At 38.0% G+C, this 20234-nt stretch overlaps 1 protein-coding gene and 1 long non-coding RNA gene across 5 annotated transcripts; one reads left to right on the forward strand and one right to left on the reverse strand.

Annotated features, from left to right (window-relative positions):
• Positions 1-4332: 4332 nt before the first annotated feature.
• On the reverse strand, positions 4333-5147 carry LOC147489123 (uncharacterized). Its single transcript, XR_015202082.1, has 3 exons — positions 4992-5147; positions 4707-4794; positions 4333-4573 (listed from the first exon to the last, which is right to left on the reverse strand). It is a non-coding gene; the product is annotated as an uncharacterized LOC147489123 (long non-coding RNA).
• A 4941-nt stretch (positions 5148-10088) lies between these two features.
• CYP71 (cyclophilin71) lies at positions 10089-19115 on the forward strand. Of its 4 annotated transcripts, none has more exons than XM_086570781.1 (14): positions 10089-10309; positions 10388-10473; positions 10559-10647; positions 11389-11628; positions 11730-11851; positions 12790-12865; positions 13093-13200; positions 13290-13466; positions 13691-13908; positions 14810-14942; positions 15469-15692; positions 15918-16071; positions 16164-16289; positions 18784-19115. In XM_086570781.1, the coding sequence occupies exons 1-13, from the start codon at positions 10161-10163 to the stop codon at positions 16245-16247; spliced, it is 1860 nt and encodes a 619-aa protein (XP_086426907.1). In that variant the 5' UTR covers positions 10089-10160; the 3' UTR covers positions 16248-16289; positions 18784-19115. The 4 variants fall into 4 exon arrangements, 2 of the variants coding, with proteins under 2 accessions (XP_086426907.1, XP_086426908.1); XR_015201084.1 differs by having other exon boundaries at positions 10090-10309; positions 16164-16322; XR_015201085.1 differs by having other exon boundaries at positions 10117-10309; positions 11381-11628; positions 16164-16322.
• Positions 19116-20234: the final 1119 nt, after the last annotated feature.

Below are 20234 nucleotides of genomic sequence, written 5' to 3' on the forward strand. Positions count from 1 at the left end.
TGCAGTTCATTCTGGGCCTTGAGTTTGGCCATGTTAGCAGCAGCTAATTCGGATTGAAGCCCTGCATGGGCGGCCTTTAGTCCACAAGGGTCGTTGATCTCTTTCTCCAAGGCAGCCAATTTGTTCTTGGTGCTGAGAAGACCGCGGATCATGAAAGAAATGTCTAAGCTCACCTGGAGACAGAAATAGAGAGAGTAAAAAAAAATTGATGAGAGAATGGAACGTACCCATTCCCAGTTAGTATAAAAGGAAGTGTGGTGGGTATCAAATGAACCCCCATCGGCGTAGGCAATGTCTCTGGGCAGATGGGAGTTGTAAAACAGGGAAGCGGCTACCACTGCATTGTCTAGGGCGGAGTCAGCAGTGGATACTCGGCGGTTGCGCACGTTGAAGATGGGGCAGAAGTCTTCTGCAGGGGCCAAGTCAGAAACAGGGGCGGCCAGTAGAATCGGTTCCTTGCCAGGCCGGCGAGCGCTTGGGGAAGAGACTGCAGAGGGAAGCAAAGAATTGAGGGGGGCAGGTGCTTCAGACACAGAGGTTCGCGGAACAACCGAACAACAGACGGACCTTTAAGAAGTTGAGGTCCGCTGCCTCTTGGACGGGGGCATTTCGGCAGGAGCCCTCATCTCGGGCGGGGAAACTTTAGTCACTTCATCTTCCTCAGAGTCATTGTCAAAAAATTTCTGCTTACGAACATCCATGTCGTTGGTAGGGGAGGTGGGAGAGGTATACTGGTCGTCCCAGTTGGAAATGGAGCGATAAGAGGGGATGTCTTCGGGCGCGGAGGTGGTAGGAGAGTCACGGGAACTAAAGGGTTAAGAGGAGATGCGAGGATGACGGCGGTGGGAGGACGAGATGCGGGATCTTTTCCGGGTGGGGGGAGATGCTCTGGGTTTCCGCTTTTTGGGAGGAGGAGGATGGAGGGAGCTGAGAAGCCACGGAAAGTGTGCAGACTGGGGATTTGTAACGGGAGTGGCGGTTGTAGGATTGATGCCTAAGTAACTGGCTTGATTGTGTCTGAGATCGCGGGATCTTTGAAAAATAGGACAAGATTCGCCTGAATAGAGTTGGGATTTGGAGTCTGGCCGCCAACCTACAGAACGGAGAAGAACAGCGAGTTAGAGCATAACGGTAATAATACAATAAGAAAGAAGGGAAGTACGAAGACACTCACCACGGGTAATGAAGGCGAGGTGGTTAAGAGTTAAATCTGAAGGAAGGTCCACAGACAGAAATTGTCCTGATACATATAAAGGGTAATGGTGCCATACTTTGTCTGAGGAGGTAGTACGGAGAAAAGGGGTAGCTTCTGAGGATGTACACAGAATGACTGGTATCCCACACCGACATCTTTGGTGCTTTTCTTAAGGAAGTAGTGGGAGAAGATATCGTGGCTGGTGATTTTGGGCTCGCCGGTTCTATTGTAAGCATTCGCAGCATACATAGTTCTCCAAAAGTTTCCTATACCTTGGTAGGGGGGGATGTTGAAGTGGTTGCACACCTCGACATCCAAGAGAGTGACGGGGGACGATGGGGAACCAGTTGAGGGTAGTGGGAGAGGGATGGCACGTGTTCTAGGGTTATGTTGGCTGGAATGCCATAAGCAGCCCTAATTGCGTCTAAATTAAGACGGCGGCATCGTGAAGGTGCAGGTAGCAAAGAGACTGGGCACCCGAAGGTGGATGGGGCCACTGTAGGGGCAAGAGGAGGCGGGGATGCTATTGGGGGTGAACAAGAAGTGGAAGAGTCACCGGAGTTAGAGCCCGACATCAGAAAAACGGAGAGACAAGCGCAGAATATGGAAAGAACTCACTATTTAGTTTGATCAAAAGTAAAACAAGCCTAGAAAACGTACCAAAGGGAGCAAGGAGAGTGGATACGCCTGAGGTGAGGTCCGAAAGAATGAAAGAACCGCCAAGAAACCAACGGAGTGCACGCAAACCAGCGGTTGATCGGAGGGGAGTGAAGGAGAGAGCAGTGGAAAACCAAGGGAGAGTGAAAGTGAAATGAGGAAGAGGGAAAGGGCAAAAATGTAACTTCATGGGTTGTGGAGCTCGAGGAGTTAGTTGAGTAACCCAGCCAGCGCTGGACACATGGAAGCACAAAGAACGAGGGATGGCTAAAAATGCGCATGATGATTGTAGTAAGGTTCACACGCAAACCAAGAAAAAAGGGTATGGGGCGGCAGAAAGAGGATAACGGTGAGGGTTCTCGACCCCGGATCCCTTAACGAGATCGCGGAGTCGAGAAGGGGCATTTGTAGTAGCCTGATATGCAAAGATTGGACTAAGTCCGCGATGTAGAGAATAGGAGGCAACATAAGCAAGAACAAGGAGGAGAAGCGAATCAAGACCGCGGAACCCTAGTCCACGGGGTGGTAGGTGTATGGTCGGCAGGATAGTCGTAGGAAGACAAGACAGATGGACGGACCAGATGAGATGAAGAAGGATATAAAAAGGAGAAGATGAGGAGAAAAAGAGGGGGGCCGCAAGAGAAAAGTTAGGAGAGGAAACAGTAAGAGAGAGGAAAAAAGAGGGAGAGAAGATTGTGTGAGAGAGAGAGTTTTAGTGTTCATACAGTGGATATTGTTTAAAGTTCAAAACATGCTTTTTATTTATGTTTTATCATTTCCTTTACACGGCTTAAAGTTGCCTACAGTCCAGAAGGTGGGAAAAAGAAAAGAAAAAAAGAAGAAAGAAGGGTTTAGTCATCTCATATGGAATAGGAGTTTTTTTTTTTCCTAGTCCCTTATTATACTCTGCCATTAGCAGAATGTTAAACTGTGGAGAGCCTTTATATTCTTTGTGTATATATACAAGGGATACTGACATTTGGAAGTATTATAGAAATTGCCTGGTCGTTCTCATTTTGAAACTGTTCTCGATCAGATGTTAGTCCTTTGTCATCGAGTACCGCTTTTACATTCTAGGAGGTGATTAACCAATTTTTCCAAATACATTGTCCAAATTATGGCAGTGTTTAATGTTATCCATGTAACACAACATTCTAAGCAATTTTAGATTCAATATTTCCTCGGATAATGTTTATTAATTGTTGTATCTAAACAGCATGGCATTAGATGTCTACAGAGCGTCGTTATTCCACTACAGTTTTACTGATGGTCCAGTGGAAAATAGAACAATAGCAAATACAGGTTATCTAGAAAAATGTATTCTCCAGTTAATCAGAGATACAAATTAAGAACAAATACACCCAACAGATTAGGGAAAAGAATACCATCATCATCACCTAAAAAATGCCTAGTACTATCATCTCCAGAACTATATCATACTGCACTTGTTCATCTTCATTTAACCAGCTTCTTCGACGCAGAATCTTTCTTATACTCTTCCATTTCATCAATCCACAAATCAACAAACTCGCAATTCTTCCAAGCATTGCGAGTTTAAATCCATGAAGGATGGTAGATGGGCTAAATCCATATGGTCATTAGGCGTTTCGTTCGGCTGTATTGGGTCGGTTAAACTCCATGAAGAAAACATTCTTTCATTTTCACTCTGTAATGATTAATGATGATTTGGTAAGTGCTTGATAAAGATATATCAATGAAAGGAGAACACCTAAGAGAAAAGTTTAATATGCATGCAATTGCAACATTTAAATGAAAGAAAAAGCTTCAGAAGTGTAATTTCGTAATGCGGAGAAATCCAATTCTGACAAACAAAGCAAGCTTCTAAATGTTAGTTTGTAGTACAACTTCAGCTTATGGCCCCAAAAAGTAAGACTTGCTTCTTTGCTGGAGACTATTCCGAAATCCGATGAATCATCCTCGAATCGGATGGAGTGTTTCTTTGAACATGCCTATTTCTCTCAGATGCTCAACCGTCACAAGCTTCCCTGTTCGTTGACTTGATGAACTTAGTTTCTTTCAGATTTTCACCTCCAACATTCCTAATAATCAGCCAGAATGCACTAGTGTTAGAAAATATAACCAGAGTAGTGTCGAAGTTAGCTTTTGTTGAGAATGAAAAAGGCAATAACACTTACATGCCCAAATCTCATAAATCTTGGGACTGCTTTAAGAGATGTCAATTACACTATGCATGGAGCCTTTAGGAACCATTAGCAATTTTTTAGTAACCTCCAATTGCTTATCTGGATCTGACAGTAATTCAGAAGAGGAAATGGTAGTCATTGTTTCCAAGGCTCTTGTATTCTTCAGCAAAAATTTAAGGAAACATAGCTCATTCTTACTTCCACTAAATTCCCAGACTTCAACTGACTTAAGGTTAGACAGAAAATCTCGAGGAGTCGCCTGATCTGTCACACCATCTTCTTCAAATTCACATACACCAAGTCCCTAGGTTAAAATCACACCAAACTTTAGACGGGCGAATACAAATACTAGTAATAAAGGAATAAATGAAGAGAACTATATACTAATATACTGGAAACTTACATAGTCAATTAAAAGACATTCCATGTTAGGAAAGTAGTGAAGCAACTCCGTCAAATATTCACCATTAAACAAATCCACACCCATGCTCAATCTCACATATTTCAAGTTTGAAAATTTTAGTAAATTTTCTGTGAGACCTGCTTTAGAGAGCGTCTTGAATATCAAACCATGTTACAACATTTATCAGGAATCAGGTATCCAAAGGGTATAAAAAGTATTGGCAACAACAATGAGGTTATCTGACATGCATGTAAACTAAAAAAGACAAAAAGAGCAAAGAACCTACCTCAATTGAATCATCAGATAACCTAAGATCCTTTACATCACAGATCGCTTTAAGAAGCTTATCCACACGCTGGCCAATTTTTCGGGTGCTACAGATATCAATAGATGCATTGAATAGAGAGAACATGTTGTATAATGATAACTCATACGCCATATTGCAATCCAACTCCAAGGATACAAGACTCTCTGCATAAACCTTTATCTCACAATCATGAAAACTATCCTTATGCACCTTTATCTCACAATCATGAAAACTATCCTTATGCTCTAAAATATCAAGTATTACCAGTCTCTTCAGGACGGGAGCAGAAATGTTGATAGCCTTCATCTTCAACCATCGACAATTCAAGAAAACAAGCTCTTCAAGGAAATAGTTAAGTTTGGACTTCGGAGAGAGAAGGAGCGAGTCATGAGAAAACCCTGTGTGAGAGTCTATTTCGTATTTTGAAATTTTGGTTTTTAAGTAAAGTCCGTAAATGATGTCCATCTAAGAGCGGTGCTCTATATATATATATATATATATATATATATATATATATATATATATATATATATATATATATATATATATATATATATATATATATATATATATATCATATATGATATGATCGATAATTAATAAGATAATGGAATGCCGAGACATTTAAAATCTAAGAGCATCTCTAGGTTGTGGTAGTATCACCTGGAAATTTGAGGGCGAAATTTGAAGAAAGTATCCTCAAATTTTGACCAATTCTAGGTAGTTGCAAATATCAAATTTGAATGATACCACGCTGCTAGTATTTGGCCCTAACGACCTCTAACCAAAATAAAGCCCTCACAGAAGTTTGACCAAAGATTCTAAAACATAGGTAACCAAGCCCTTACTTTCAATAAATACACATACCATAATTGTCCAACTCTTTGTTAAATATTTTCAAAAAATAACATTGTCCTTTGGAATTTATCACTTACACCCAAGGGTACTTCCAATAACTTGTTTTATATAACAAAAACTGTCAACTTAATGTACCATGAAGAACAATGAGCACTAGCCTAATAAAAAATAAGACTTTATTCCTTTGATCATCAAGTCAAAGTCCATAACTTATTATTCTCAATTTCTTTTCTCACTTATTTCTTATAAATTATATTTTTATTCACATCCAAACCAAGTCTAAAACTAAAGGTTTCCTTCCACACCATTAAAAGCAAAAATACTGAGCATACATTTGTAACATAGAAACCAAAAACACCCTTTGTCGGAAAAATGACATTTGTAATCTCAAACATTTCTCCATCACTTGTTCAAAAGCCAATATTTTCATTTCCATATACAAAGCTTGAATCAAAATTTGTTTTATATTTGTTTGAATCTATTATAGAAATAATTTATGATATTACAAATAGTTTAACAAATTGACCCTTTCAACCAAAACTATTATGTTTCTTCTTTATATCTATTACTCTTCCTTTAAAATGATAATATAATTATTTGTCTAATTTCAATGTTAAATGTAATTTTAGTGAGGTTTGAGTACAAGGAAGAACAAATTCGAACTCTCGATGTACTTGATTCATTAGATTGTGGATGTGCATTTTAAATTTTTGGACTTATACAGATTATTACTAGATTGGTTGGACTTTGAGTTTGTAGATTATTATACATTTTTGTAATATAAATGAGTTTTAAAACCGATGTAGTAAAAAAAAAAGAAAATATATAGGCCGGCCCTAAAGCCCGACCCTAAAGCCTTTTAAAGAGGGCTAGAGGTCGGGTCGAGGGCTTGAGATTTAGATTTGGAGCATCCGATTGTTTAGGGCGCATGAGTGATCTAGATGATGAACATAGTTTCTCTAGTTCTAAAAAATTGATTTCAACGGTCTATAATAACCAAACAAGATGGAGTGGTGACGAAGGAAGATCAAAACGATCCATTATTGATTTGGAGCAATTCCATGAGTGATCTAGATGATGAACTAGAAACTTCCGGAGTCAAATTTTGAGCCATTTCCATTATTGCTTCTATCGCCAAAGTCAATTTTGAATTTCCTGCTAAGCCAGACGATCCATTATTGCTTCAGTATCAGCAAGTTGATTTTGAATTTCCTGCTGATCCTATGGATTTCAGCCATCTTAAACCGATGTCTAGGAGGTGGTATGATAAACATGTCTCAAGAGTTGTTATTGAACAACATGTATGTATTTTAATTTTATATATTAGCAGTAGTGTTTAACTTTAGTAGTTAATACGTACATTTTTATTTTTATTTTTTTAATTTTAGTTTCATTTTACGTACATCATAGATGTGTTATGTATTAGGTTCGGTGCACTCCACGTGCGTTTAAGACGTGGTGGAATGATATTAAAAAAGTTGGTGCACTTGACCATGTTAGAGATGCAAATATAGCGAATTCCTTCAGTCATCTAGTTGACATACCTTACAATAAGACTGACATTCAGGGAGTTATCAATGGTTTAGTTGAGAGATAGTGAGATAGTACACATACTTTTTACTTCCCTTAGGGAGAGTTGGGCCTCACTCCACTAGATTTTTGTATGATATCTGGTTTGAGTATAGGATTAGGTCATCCATTGAGATGTAGCACTTAATTCTAGAGTTGTGTCCAAATGATGACTTTCTTCCCTTGTCTGACCGAGGAGTCATATGACAGTGCTAGTGTTAGGATTTATGGCATCAAGGCTGCATACATTACGCCATTGACTAATGATAATGGGTTCCAGTTTTTAATAAACTATTTGTCACTTGATTCTGATGATGGTCGAGCACATGTGGATAAGTATGTAAGATCTTTCTATATGTATTTGATGGGCATCTTGTTTCTTTCTTCTGGCCATTCCACGATTAACTTCTAGCCAACTTTGAGCATTTGCATGAGTTGGGTGGTATTGATTTTGGTGGAGTCATATACTGCAATTTGTTGCGTTGTTTAGATAGGGCTTCTCGGCAGACTGGTGTTGTCACTAGTCCCCAGCTTGGTGGGTTTGTCATTCTCTTAAAGGTATGGTTTTATGAGTATTTACGTGCTACAAATCCTATCCTCACAGAGTACACCGATAAAAGGCCTAGGCTCAGGGCTTGTCACAGACCTCGTCTAACCAGTGAGATCAGTCATAACATTACTTTTGTCCGAACCCAGATCGAGCTTAGCACACAGTCTTCTATTGTTTGGAGGTTTTGGAAGACATCTGTGCACGTTGACGTGAATGACTGTAGATACACATTGTTCATTTCTCATAGGAGGATGGTATTCACTTGCAGGAGTGATATGGAGTGGTATTTAGGGGATAGATGTTACAGACAGTTCACACCATGCTTTGGTATCCCCACTGATCCACCTACCCATGTATCAGAGGCTAAGAACATGACCTTAAATCAAGTCATCGAAAGAAATGTGGATTGGAGTTGGCCAGTAGCTTCTGACCTAATTACATTGTAGACTTATGAGCAGTATTATCGTTATTAGTTTAAAGTATCTATTGGTCATTTGCTCCCAATTGTGGGTCGTATAGGCAACATTCATACGGTTAACATAATGGGTGTCATACATGAATATCATATTGGCCAGCCGTCACAGCCGACGTTTTAGCAGGGACCTGTACACACATTTGTTCTAGCACCAGATCCCCTTCAGTTAGAGTGGCCTTGGGTTTTCAGTTTGAGCGATCCGAGTGGCCAGACGATTTACCATTCCATTTTTTCTATTGATGACACTCGCGTCGTACAGTTAGAACCTGACATTGAACATCTACCTCTGGTAATTATTTTTATTAGTTTTGGTTTATTTTTGTTTATTATGAAAATGTCATAAATTATTAATGAATAATTATTTTAGGATGAGCTACACAGGAGATATGAGACAAACATTCATGTAAATGATGGCATGCGCTCCTCAGTATTCGCCTATAGTGTTAATAGAGATAGACTTCTTTCCCAAGCTCATATAGATTATGACAATTTGCAACGCCAAGTTGATGAGTTACAGGTTCAGCTTGATCGCACTACGGTACATCATGAGAGTTCATCACATGGACAGACGGAGAGTTCAGCACAAGGACAGTCAAGAAGGAGTTCACGGCAAAGGAGGCGTATGTAGGAAGTGAGGATTGGATGATTTATAATATTAAGTTTGTTGTATGACGATTATTATTATGTTGTGTGATTTAGAATTGTTCATTTAATTATTTTGGTAAGTTCTAATTTACTTCATTTGATCAATTTGATTTAGTAAATGAATTGCACTTTTTATTAATATAACACAACTAATACATGATTGCGAAAATATAAAATAAAAATAAATAAATAAATAAATAAAAGACAACTATTACTCTCTTATTAGATACTACTAGAGTTACTATTAGTTATCAAGCCAGTCATCATTTTTTTCATCATTGACTCCTTCGTCCTCGGAAGCATCATTTGTACTACTTGATCTAGCCCTTTTTTTCATATTTAGCTACAATTGCTTATTGTTTTAGCTCTAAAACCCTTTGCACATGAGGATTGAGTTTGTCGAGTGATATTGCCAACAACCTAGTCTCATTTTTCTCCTCTCTAACACGGAGTTTTTCTTGCTTCAAAAAATGCTTCAAAAAAACTTTTTTTGTGTCTGCTCTTGCTTCAATTTCATCATAGCTTGAAATTACACATCTAGAATCTCTTCTCTATGTCTTCGGCTTTCTTTAAAAGCCTGAAAAATTTTATCTATATGTTTAGTAATGGATGCAACATTACCCTCGACAATAGAAGTAATTTTCCTATTCTTCTCGATTTCTTTGCTCTGCTTCCTACCAATTGACCTCTCCAAAAAATCTTCGGTACTGCTAGGATCGTATTCCGAGTATAGTGAATGTGAAGGGTTAGAGTGAGGCGTTGAAGGGGTTGATGGTGAAGAATCGAAGTCTTCAAGATCTCTGGATCTTGCTTTCTTCTTTGGTATTGGAGCAAGCGTTTCGTTGCATAATTGTGTTCTTTGCCACTTTGGCGTATGTTTGACTAGATTGTAACAATCTTGCCATATCCATGGTTTTCCAGTAGTATCCACATAAGTTGTTGCCGCGACGGTAAGCTACGTTTATAAAAAAAAAAAAAAAAAAAAAATATCATGTAGTATTATAGTAAAAACATAAAGAAAACGAAGTAGAAATAAATCTTACAATGTCTTCGCATCCCCACTTGCTTGGAGGTTGTTCTTCAAGTTTTCTTAGTATAAGATGATATTTGTTCAAGAACGGTAAAAGAATCGACCAACGTTGGAGGTGATACTGTCACCTAGAGATGCTCTAAATTATTTTCGACCCGTCACAACAGCCAAAAAATGATGGACCGACGAAAGTGGAGTAGATCTCGGCAGATAGAACAAAATTCCGCATCATATATCGGCAGTGGAAAAGCTTTAAAAACTTGGCGCTAGGGTTTGTTACCATCATCAATTTTTTTAAAAAAAAAAATGGAAAATGAGAGTTCAACTCCAACAACAATAACGCTGGAGATCGAAGAAGAAGCAATACTAGTGGGCCCCGGTCCAGCTCGTTCTCGACTGAAACGTCCTTTGCAGTTCGAACAAGCTTTTCTCGATTCTCTTCCTTGGGCTAATATGTAATTTATTAACTAGGACGTTTTTCTATTATGTATTTCAGATAAGAATTGAGATAATTAAACAATGATTCTTGATAGGTACGAGAAAAGCTATATGCATCGTGATGTCGTCACACATGTTTCTATCTCAGCAGTCGACTTCTTCATAACTGGGAGCTCTGATGGTAACTTGACTTGGCTAAGGTGTTTTATTTGTATGCTGCCTCAAGAAAATAATTGATCTTGTGCTTTTTCTCTACTTAATAATAGGGCATTTAAAGTTTTGGAAGAAAAAGCCTGTTGGCATTGAGTTTGCTAAGCATTTCAGATCGCACCTTGGGCCTATTGAAGGACTAGCTGTGAGTTCTTGGCTACACTATACTAACCAATTATTTTAAGTTATTTGCATGTTGGCCTGAAGATTTCCGTGCGAATGTAATTGCACACTATTCAGGATATTTTAAATTGGTGTTTATACTTCATATTTTGTTTGGAAGGTGAGTTTCTCGTTGTTCGGATCTGTTATTTTTTTCTTTGATTAGTTGAACTACTTCTCATTCCATAAGCTATAGCATTTGTGTGAAGGCAGCAACATCTTAGCAAGATTTTTTTTTATTGGTAAAATTCACTGGGTATCTATAATAGAAGAAAATTTACAAGATTACAATTGTCAACCACACTGAAGCTCTCCAAGGCCCAAGTTACAATAGATCCTTCGTCTTATGAGCTCATTCTAATTGCACGTAAATCCCCAACTAGCACTTGCCCGGTTAAAATGACACTCTTGGACTTCTTTTACCAACTTATGCTCCTCTATTTCGTTATCTAAAAAGACCCTCAAGTTTCTTTCCTTCCCTAGGGTATTATACATCTTTGCAAGAAGCTTAGTCAACTACAAAACATCCCGACTGGAACTATAGACAATCAACATTTACAACACAATAGAATCCCATTCACACAAATTCTGAAGTCCCCTGTAACGAGCAAATACACTATTGAACTTATCCTGTCTTTCAGCTGCTTCTATACATATTTTCTCGTTAAGACACTTGTTCTTTATACACAGCAGTCATCAACCATAATGTGACTCAGTAATGCAGGTAAGTGTTGATGGCCTACTTTGTGCGACAATATCGAGCGACCATTCTGTCAAAATTTATGATGTTGTCAACTATGATATGATGGTCATGATACGCCTGCCATATATTCCTGGTTCAGTTGAATGGGTTTACCAGCAAGGAGATGTCAAAGCAAAACTGGCTATTGGTGATCGGGACTCCGCAAATGTGCACATATATGATGCACGGTCTGGTTCAAATGATCCCATCATCTCTAAAGAGGTTCTGCAAACACCTGGCCTGAAGATGTAAATTTTCTAAATTTAGGAGCTTCACTTGGATTTTCCTTTTGACATTGTTTTTGCCCGTGTTCTTCTCTGCAGATACATATGAGCCCAGTAAAAGTTATGAAATACAATCATGTATTTGACACTGTGGTCTCGGCAGATGGCAAAGGCCTCATTGAGTACTGGTGCCCAGCTACACTTCAATTCCCAGAAGACAGGTTTGTGCTTCAAGATATATAAGCGTAGTATGTGTTAAATATAAGTAAATTACCTATGTAGTTTTAATTGCAGTGACTTATGAAGGGGTCCTAGGTTGCAGTTGAAATTCAGCTCTATGCTTCTATATAGCATATTATGACAATGCTAGAGGAAAAAAAAGTTACTGTCCTGTTTAGATTATGTAGCATGCATACACTAAAAGGGCCTTGGATATAAGTCAATCATATATCTTGGTTTTTGGGTTAATTGTCCCACTCAGTGACATAAAACAAATTGCGGATTTGTCAAAGAATTTATCCCTAAAATCTTGGCAGATAAAGCTGGCATTTTGACTTCTGCGTTGCCATTGCCATTAAGGATTTGCCGATAAAATTTAAATAGAACGAAATGATTATGCTGGTCACTGCAAAGTCAGAAGTATTGCAAAATCAGGATATTTCATTTTATTCTATTAGGTTAAACACGAAGAAAAAGGGAAGTCGAAAGCAATATGCATGTGTGGAAGGTAGAGATGGTGCACATGTAGTGGAGAGAGATAGTTGGACTTTTCAAATTTCCATTCATGTGTGTTTCTGTGTTCATGTGCGTGTGTGTTTTCATCCCTTGTCTGTCATTTCCGGTGCTGGCTTGTAAGTTGAGTGTTGGTGTATGATTTTATATCTTTTCATCTCAGTCATTTGCACTTGGTGGTACCTTTAGAATGCTCGTCCACAATGTACTCTGTTTCTCTTAATAGAGAAACATATCCTCCGAAATATATGGGTTATTCAATGTGTGAAAAATCTTTTGACTTAATACTGCAACCAAAAGTTATAGCCCGTGTGTTTGAAATTAACTGATGTGAAAGGAATACAGCATTGTAGCCTTTGTGTTTAAAATACTTTCTGGGTGCATGTATCTCCTAGAAAGTTAATTTTTTGTTGTTTTTTGCATGCAGAGTGAAATTTAGAATGATGAGTGATACGAATCTCTTTGAAATCGTCAAGTGCAAAACAACAGTTTCAGCAATTGAGGTATGGTCTAGCAAGTTCAGTAATACCCTGTTTAATTCTTGCTTCTGTTGCTTGATCTGTATGAAGCTTACACGACTAACCACTTTGTTAAATTCGTAGTAAGCATGGGGGATTGGGGATCCCTTCTTTTCCTATCTGCTAGATACTTGTTGTAGTTGAAAAGAAACTCAGTTATGTTCTTCTTTTTTACGCCCCTCTCCTAACTGATATGATATTTCCTTCTCCAGGTCAGCCTGGATGGCAAGCAATTTGTCATCACATCTCCTGATCGTAGGATACGTGTATTTTGGTTTAAAACGGGTAAACTAAGACGAGTTTATGATGAATCACTTGAGGTAAAACATTTTTTTTTTGCTGATTGCTAGTGGTGCGAAAATCGTTATTGAACACTTTGCAATATGTATATTTTTTCGCTTTTCATTAGGTCGCCCAGGATCTCCAAAGAAGTGACGCTCCTCTTTATAGGCTTGAAGCAATTGATTTTGGGAGAAGAATGGCTGTTGAGAAGGAAATTGAGAAAACAGAAAATGTACCGCAGCCTAATGCAGTATTTGATGAAAGCTCTAACTTCCTAATTTATGCAACTCTCCTTGGTATAAAAGTACGGTCTCTTGTTCTTGTCCATTATCTTCTATGGTCGGTTAAAACGTTGTTATCAGTCAAATGAGTTTACAATAATAATGCGTGCCTACTGAATGCAAATAAGTGCAATTGATTATTATTTATTAATGAAAGTTTCACGTTTTTTCAGTCGATTTATAGCCAATATTATTTGCAAACTACTTTACTTCGTCTCTAAGAAGGCACCCGTTCATTTATCTACAGATAGTAAATTTGCACACAAACAAAGTTGCTAGAATTCTCGGAAAGGTTGAGAACAATGACAGATTCTTGAGAATTGCTTTGTATCAAGGTGACAAAAACAGTAAAAAATTACGAAAAGTTCCTGCCGCTCAAGCAAATGTCAATGAGAGCAAAGAGCCTTTGACAGATCCGACTCTCTTGTGTTGCGCTTTCAAGAAGCACAGAATTTATCTATTCAGGTACTTAATATTGTTCTTTCATTATGCTAAGGTATTTGGTTTTTCTATTCTACTCAACTGTTGCTAGCGATCATGTGTTGTTGGTAACTAGAAATTGCCCGTGTCTTCGACACTATGCCATTTGACATCAATGTCCCAGTCATATTATTTTTAGCTTTTGTTCGGGTTTTTAGGATGGTACGATTTTGTGGTTTTGTGGTATTTGTTTCCTAATGAAATTTCTAATTTGTAGAATAGCACTTTTTTGTTTAGAATACATCATTGGGCAGAGCCAGGAAATCCGATCAGGGTTGGCCCAAAGTACAATGACAAATTACACTTTTTTCCAGTTAAATTACCCTTGGGTTATTGTTTATCCCTCCATCTTCAAACTCGGAAATTTTCGTAATAATGGGTAGTTAAGAGACAATTAGTATTAAACTCAATGTGATTATGAAATAATTTACTGGTCTAAGCCGCCATTTTTCACCCTACAGAATTTGTGGATTCATGATTCCCAAACTTCCATGGCAAAATGGAGCCATGATAACCTTTAAAATCTCTGAATAGTCTTCAACTGCTCTACTCTATAGCATCACATATTGCACCGTTCGCCAAATAACCACTTTGTTATTGCTTAATTCCATTCAACATTAGATAAAATATATTTCTACATCGTTAAGATTGGAGAATATGAATAACATATGAATTTGCATACTCACGTGTTTGCTTGTATGCCCACCTATACAAACATATTTCATGTTCAGATTCAGAAATTTGATCCAATTGAATTTGAGTTTTCATAAACATTAAGAAATAATAATGATTCATAGGTAAATGGGCATTAATTTTACAGGAAAACTCATATTCTCATATTATAATGCAATCTGAAGTCTGATTGTTATCCCTGTGGTTTGAACAGTCAGAGAGAACCAGAGGAACCTGAGGATGCTTCTAAGGGAAGGGACGTATTTAATGAAAAGCCGCCTCCTGATGAACTTTTGGCTGTATCAGATATAGGAAAGTCTGTAACTACATCTCTTCCAGACAGTGTGGTGAGTTTACTGTGTGGGTTCACAAATTTTTCTACTTCTGAGGTCCTTGTGTGGTACCGTAACTTGAACCAAGTAAATGTTTTCCTGGCTTGTGCACTCACTTTCCCAATTTCCCAAAATTATGATCAGCATATGTTTATATTTTGTCACAATCACTTTCCGGCAGTTGAGTAGGTTCCCTTGGTGATGCAGGGCAGGCAGACTTCTTCAGTTCTTCAGTACTACTTTCTCTTACATAATTACTTTTCAATCTAGTCTTTTTCTTGTTTCGTAGCTTATTAAGAGTACAAGGGTATTATGATAATTTGACATATACTCCTTTTGTTCTGGTCAAGTGCGAGTTTTTGTTATTTGGCCTGTCTTCTAGAAGACCTATATATAAGCTTATGATCGGATGGGTTGTATGTTATTGTTGGAGGAAATATGACTTTGGTCCTGGGCAGTGGGATTCATGTTTTGGACACGGTAGTAGTATGTTGTTTTGTTTGGTTAACTCTGTCTTCTTTTTCTCCTGTTGTTGAATCAGATCTTTCACACTACGATGGGTGATATTCACATGAGATTGTACCCAGAAGAATGTCCAAAGACTGTGGAGAATTTTACGACACACTGCCGAAATGGTTATTATGATAATTTAATTTTCCACCGTGTTATCAAAGGTTTTATGGTACAAACAGGAGATCCATTGGGAGACGGCACTGGTGGGCAGTCTATATGGGGAAGGGAATTTGAAGATGAGTTCCATAAAAGGTTTTACTGTGCTCCTATTTTCTCTTATTTCCATCTCTGGCTTCTTGGTTCATCTTGTACTCTTCTTTGTCTATTTTGATATAATGTTGGTGACAAAATAAAAGACTCCTATTACTAACCCATTAGATGCACCACATCGTTAGAACTGAGAACGTTGGCCCAGTCATTTACTTGTTTCGGAAGATATTCACAATAAAAACCTGACTGAGCATTTCTTTTCTGCAGCTTACGGCACGATAGACCTTTCACTGTCTCTATGGCCAATGCAGGGCCAAACACCAATGGCTCCCAGTTCTTTATTACCACTGTTGCTACACCATGGCTTGATAGTAAGCACACGGTATTTGGTAGGGTTGTAAAGGGTATGGATGTCGTACAGGTATGTGGAACTTTCAATGGCACCCAGTTCTTTCTTCTTTTTCCCCTTCTTTGTTGGGTTCTCTGATTCTGATTTCGCCTCTCTGTTACCAGGGTATAGAGAAGGTGAAGACGGACAAGACTGACACGCCATACCAGGATGTGAAGATCTTGAATGTGACGGTTCCCAAATCCTGAAGATTGTTTCTCCTTTGGTACTTGCGTGGTGCACCTCCAGAGGTGACTATTGGTTTGCCATTGACTTCACTTCGGGTACTGTCATTTAATTTATCCGATAATACGTTGTAAATACGATCGAGTTTTTCCTTGTGTCATTTTTGTAGATATTCTGAACTATCATTTTGGATTGTATAATAGAAAGAAGAACCTATCCATAAAAGAATAAAAGGACAGAAGGAAAGAATGAAAGGAAGGAAGAAAGAAAAAGTGATACAAAGACGTACCTGAAATATGCATAACGACTCATTTTTTTAAAATTTGAGTCACCCATGTGAAACTTACATGTTAGTGTACTTAAGCATTAAGTGCCAATTTAATACTAAAAAATATATTTAAGTCTCTAGTAAGAATAAATATTGAATAGAAAGTTTTGTTGTGTGAGGAAGGATTATACTAGGTATTTTGAATTTAGCAGTTTGTATATACTAGGTGTGAATAATAAATTAATTGAAGGCGCCGGACAGTAAAGAAATCTAAATTGGAAGTACTAAAGATGCAGTCCAACTCAAAACAAATTGGTAATGAATGCTCCGGCTCCAAGATTTGTATATTGATTAGCTAGGCTCTAAACTCCTGGTGTGGGATTAATAATCTCGAACACACCTCCTCTTATGTCTGCTATGACTTAAGCCTAACACATTGACTTTGATTAATGGGTGACACGGAGTACAAACAACCCCTTTGGGCCAAAGAGAAATAGCCTTCTCTAATATCATATTAAGATAGACATCCAACTCAAAACCAATTGGTGATTCGTGGAGTGGTCCCAGGATTTATATATTGATTAGCTAGGTTATCGACTCTCAATGTGGGATTATTATGCTCAACACGCCCTGTCATGTGTAGCGTGAAGCCTAACACGTGGGCTTTGATTAATGGGTGACACGGAGTACAAACAAGCCTTTGTGCAAAAAAAAAGAATAACCCACTTTGATACCATAGTAAAGATGGGTATCCAACTCAAAACCAATTGGTGATGAGTGGAGTGTCCCCATGATTTATATAATTGGTTAGCTAGGCTTAAGACTCCCAATGTGGGATTAATGATCTCAACAAGAAAAGAGAAAATTAGAAGTGTCACGCAAGAGCCTATTCCTGTGTCCAATTTTATCTCAAAAGGCCTCTACTAAGTGATAATCTCTTGACAAAGAGTCATATCACAGCCGCTTAGGAGAGCTTATACTAACGGTGAACTGGAATGGCTCAAGGCCAAAGGGGTGAAGGTTTCGCTTGGAGTTTGGTCGCCACATTGGTTAGGTGTTTCCAAGACCAAAGGTTCTTTATCGTCAATTTTTATTTTGTACTGAGACTTTTTGGTTGAAAACCCCAGACCTGCAATGGAGGTACTTAGGTTGGGATAGCATTGGTTATTTAGAAGGTATTCTCATTCTGTTTAAATTTGTGCTGTTGGCATAATAGACAATCCCAACTCCCCGATCATGAAAGGGCTCAATAATTCTTCTGACATTTTAAGTGGAGAAGGACCATAGTCTGGTGCTGTAGAGTCCATTTTTGTGAGCGCCACTAGCGTTCTTGTTTAGAAATAGCTCTGTTCCGTGGCAAATTATTGATGATAAAATGAAATTTGGGAACCTGGAGCCGTTATTTCTGGTATTTTACCACTGATTTCATCCCTTTTTTAACTCCCAAATTTTACCTTGACTGGACATTTTCTCCAATATCTCAATTATTGACCGGAATTTCGGTGGTCCACCAATGTTATGAGCCTTGCTGCGGTTGGTGTGGATTTTAATGGATCAGCCTTGTTGATCAGCTTTGAGCACTGTCGGGAGTGTTACCGTCCCTCATTTTCTGCATTTCTTAACACTTGAGCCAAACTTTGGTGACTAACCAAGCAATTGGTTGTCATTATAAAAATACCAAAGTAAATTTCATTGAACTTCTATCGAGTCAGGTAGGCCTTATGAAATAACATCGGTTCTCAGTGCCTGAACTGTCGAATCCTTGATGGCTCTTGAGATTAATGCAATATCTACCAACAGTATGCACATTCGGAGAGAACCGTAACAGAAATAGGTTGGTACAGAATCGAGCCATAAGTATATACCTTTTTGAATCGCCATTTGTTCTATTATATGTGCAGGAGATATTTCTTTTCAGTGGTATTACTGAGATAAGTTGGTAGACATGAGTGTCCGAAGATAGGTATGACTTTGGAACATAATTCCAAAGCTACGTCGATTTCGGGGTTCGACAGCCTTGTTCCTCGCGAAAAAGACAGAACTCTTACTCTAGAATTCACACAGAGAAAGGCTGACAACTCAATTTAGAAGCTATTACAACTTCCAAAACAGATATCTAGTCTAAAAAAACTCTAAACAAGTTAGAAACCAAAACACCTAGAAACACTGGAACTCCCACTTCTAAAAGTCCCTAAAAACACTATATTATTAGTTATTACTGAATTTACTTTAAATGGATTAGCTGGTTTTGTATGCCGAGATATTTGATTATGTGTGCTTTGTTTTTACAGAGTGGCGATAAGAAGTTAGCTGCGGACTGTGATTTCTTGTTCTCACCAGATCACCTTATCACAAAATAGAAATAAGAAAAAGAAAGGACAATGTGGATGGTGTACTTAAATCTGCTTTCGGTGCGGCTCTCTGTTTACAAGAAATACAGTGTAATGTACTTGTCAGTGGAACTCTGTATTTGCCTCTTACAGAAATGACATATTGCCCTTATACTTCCTGGACATCTTTTAATGTCCATTTCGATTTGATCTCCCTTTCTGGTTTTTGTTACTGACATGTTGAGAAAGAACTTTGATGTGAAGTCTCCGGGAAAAGAAATGATTTTTGTGTATTTCCTGTCTCAAGTTTTTTCAGAATTGAAAAGATATCCCCATTTTACAAATTATACTTTATGTTGATTATTTCTTTATCTTAGGTACTTAAATAATTCGAAGGAGAGCAACAGGCTATGTACCTTCGTCATTTAGGGGGTCAATGTGTCACCTTCTACTTCGAGCTGGACTTTGTTAAATATGTTATCCAAATTGTGAAATGGACGTATGCTAAAGCAAAATGCAGGCCGTAAATAAAAAATTATAGCATTTGCTTGTTTGCTTGAAAATCCAATGAATGGTGCTAGTCATTGTAAGATCTGATTTAGGGCTGGGAATGGTAGGAGATCAACCCGAATCCGACCTATATCCAAATTCATTTTTATCCGAATAGACTATATCCGAATCTAAATTATCCGACCCGAATATCCAAAAACCCGAACTATTTTAACAAGATTTATATTTTGATGTCTAAAAATAATTTATATTTTACATTTATATATGAAAATTATTAAAATAGTGTATTTTTTTGTGTGTTTTTAGTGGATATGGATATCCAAAATCCGACCCGAATCCGGATGGATCCGGATATGGTAAAGAGTTTTGAGTGAGAATCCGACCCGAACCTACTCCATTTCCTACCCTAATCTGATTGCCAACTTCATGGTCAAGTCATGGGATAATTTATGATTAGAATGAGTGTGCAGTAGATGATGGATAAAATTAACGGCAGTGAATTCTTCTCCTTATTAATGAAATGGGACTTTGTATAATAATAAAGTAGTCAATACAAAAACATTCTTTTAACTCCTAACATTCTTGTTATGTAGATCTCATAGATGACTCTTTTGGAAATAAAATTGTAACACACTATTGTTATGTGAACGAACTCCATCTATTGTGACTTCAATCTAATAAGGCCAAATCCTGACTGTCCAATCGTGAATTATCCAACGCATGGGATCTATTTTCTTGACCCAAAGAATCCTAATAGGGACAGTTTGAGTATTGAAGAAAAAACTCAACGCACGCATCTTTGCCAACTCTCTTCTCATCTCCAGAGATTGACAAAACTTCCCAACTCCAACTTCTTTTGGAGCACCACTAAAATCGTCTCCAAACTCTTCATCTACGTGGTG

This window comes from Coptis chinensis, chromosome 7 (assembly GCF_015680905.1).
Source record: "Coptis chinensis isolate HL-2020 chromosome 7, ASM1568090v1, whole genome shotgun sequence".
In the NCBI taxonomy this organism is placed as follows: Eukaryota; Viridiplantae; Streptophyta; class Magnoliopsida; order Ranunculales; family Ranunculaceae; genus Coptis; species Coptis chinensis.